This window comes from Pelophylax lessonae, assembly GCF_965119305.1.
Source record: "Pelophylax lessonae genome assembly, chromosome: 7".
Taxonomy (NCBI): Eukaryota; Metazoa; Chordata; class Amphibia; order Anura; family Ranidae; genus Pelophylax; species Pelophylax lessonae.
In genome coordinates this window covers 286,159,146-286,161,645 of record NC_138774.1, presented here as the reverse complement: position 1 = coordinate 286,161,645, position 2,500 = coordinate 286,159,146, and the positions used below count along the sequence as shown (strand labels likewise).

At 42.6% G+C, this 2,500-nt stretch overlaps 1 protein-coding gene across 1 annotated transcript in view; it reads left to right on the top strand.

The window, feature by feature from the left end:
- The window catches only part of MPP1 (MAGUK p55 scaffold protein 1), an 894,076-nt gene that overhangs the window by 24,821 nt on the left and 866,755 nt on the right, over window positions 1–2,500 (top strand). The window contains exon 5 of the mRNA XM_082263590.1: window positions 1,431–1,499. Coding sequence (XP_082119716.1) covers window positions 1,431–1,499 — 69 coding nt within the window. The remainder of the gene's footprint in view (window positions 1–1,430; window positions 1,500–2,500) is intronic.

Genomic DNA, 2,500 nt, shown 5'->3' with positions numbered 1-2,500 from the left:
AGCGCGCGGTCATGGCCCCCCGCCCGCGCGTCCGCCGGGCACTCGCGATCATCCGTTACATCTGAAGAAAGGCAGGCGGCTAATGTAAACAAAGTCGCCTGTCATTCTCCCCTGTGTAAGAATGGAGATCAGAAGGTTCTACTATGTAGGACCGTTGATCTCTGTTCTTACACTAGTAGCCACAGCCAATCACAGTTAGAAACACGCCCCTAGGACACACTTAACCCCTCCCTCTCCAATACAGTTAACTCCTTCACTGCCAGTGTCATTTTTACAGTAACAGTGCATATGTATAGCACTGATTACTGCAGTAATGTCACTGGTAACCCCAAAAGTGTCAAAAATGTCAGTCAAAGGTCCGATCTGTCCGCCGCAATGTCGCAGTCCCGCAAACAAAATCGCAGATCGCCGCCATTACTCGTTAAAAAAAAAAAATAAATAAAAAACAACAAAAATGACACAAATCTTTCCTTTTGTTAGTAAACGCGATAACTTTTGCGCAAACCAATCAAAATACGCTTTTTGCAATTTTTTTTTTTTTCTTTTTACCAAACCTATGTAGCATAAAACAAATTGGCCGAAAATGTTAAAAAATTTTGATTTTTACATTTTTTTTTGGGGGGAATTTCATATAAAAAAAAATGTGAAAAATAGTTATTTTTGCAAAATTGATGCTCTTTTTTTGTTTATAGCGCGTGATCAAAAAATCGCACAGGTGATCAAATACCGCCAAAAGAAAGCTCTGTTTGTGGGAAAAAAAGGACATCAAATTTGTTTAGGTACAGCGTCGCACGACCGCGCAATTGTCCGTTAAAGTCACGCAGTGCCGAATCGCAAAATAGGCCCTGGTCAGGAAGGGGGAAAAAATCTTCCGGGGCTTAAGTGGTTAATTACGAGGGGCGACTACAAAAAAAAAAAACGCTGCGCAAATAACCATGCGACATAAACAAAATTGCAAAACCCCTCCAGTCTTTTTCTGTAGGGCCTCTGCTTTACTGACAAATATAATGTTTTGGGGTTTTAAGTAAGTCATTTTCTAGCAAAGGAAATAAGATTGTTGCATGTGAACAAAAAGTACCAGAAAAGCCTGGAAATGAATATCCTCATTGTGTGTATCGGGCATTAGGCTCATTTCACACTTATTTTGGTTTTCTTTACTTCTTGCTGAGGAAAGCTTGCCGCACACACACACACACACACGTGATAATGACTTGTAGCTGTGACCCCCCTCCTATCGGACTTTGTTGGATTTCACCTGAAGCCGGTCTGCATGAAAGGACAGAACTATAGTGCTCTCTTTAGCTAACCCACTGTGCTGTAGGAATCCTTTAGCAAAGAGAAAAAAAAACTACAATAAAATCGACAACATGGGTGGGTAGTATTATTATCAATGCAGCATAATTGTAACGTCTTCTCTTTTTCTTCTGTAGAAAGAAAGTAAAGGAACTGTGATGCTGAAGGTGTCACCCACACAGAACAACCGCAAGCCACCCCTACAGGTAATACCTTTTAGTTGAACCTTGCACACAAGTAAGCTTCAATCAGTCTCTAGGATTACTTTTGTTGAGATAATTGCGGTTCATTTTGCTTCCTGTAAATAGATAAGAATCTGCAGTTCAGCGATAGCCGGTTATTAGGATTCCTGTCCATATAAATCAGTTAGAGACCAAATTAAAGCGGAGTTCCGGCCACATACACATTTTTGAGCTAAAAAATACCCCCCCCCCCCCTAATCCTAAGCTACCCCCAATTACCCTAACACTAACCCCACATTACAGTGCATTACATTTACGGAATAAAGATAAATTCTTACCTTTAAAATCGATTGCAGAGCACGGCCATCTCCGGCGTGGGCATCTGAAGCCTCTGTGTCCCCTGCTGTGTTCCTCTTCCTGGTTCTGGGCTACCCAGTGGATTTTGCGTGTGCTGGGAGTTCTTTTAAAAAAAAAACCCTCCTTACATAGTCCCCTATTTAGGCATCTCTGGTGCTTATTTTAGTCCCCCCGTGTAGGCATCTCTGGTGCTTATTTTAGTCCCCTGTGTTGGTGTCTCTATTGCTTATTTTAGCCCCTGTTTAGGCATCTCTGGTGCTTATTTTAGTCCCCTGTATTGGTGTCTCTGGTGCTTATTTTAGTCCCCTATTTAGGCGTCTCTGGTGCTTATTTTAGCCCCTATTTAGGCATCTCTGGTGCTTATTTTAGTCCCCTGTGTAGGCGTCTCTGGTGCTTATTTTAGTCCCCTATTTAGGCGTCTCTGGTGCTTATTTTAGCCCCTGTTTAGGCGTCTCTGGTGCTTATTTTAGTCCCCTGTATTGGTGTCTCTGGTGCTTATTTTAGCCCCTGTGTAGGTGTCTCTGGTGCTTATTTTAGTCCCCCGTGTAGGCGTCTCTGGTGCTTATTTTAGTCCCCCATGTAGGCGTCTCTGGTGCTTATTTTAGTCCCCTGTTTAGGCGTCTCTGGTGCTTATTTTAGTCCCCTGTTTAGGCGTCTCTGGTGCTTAT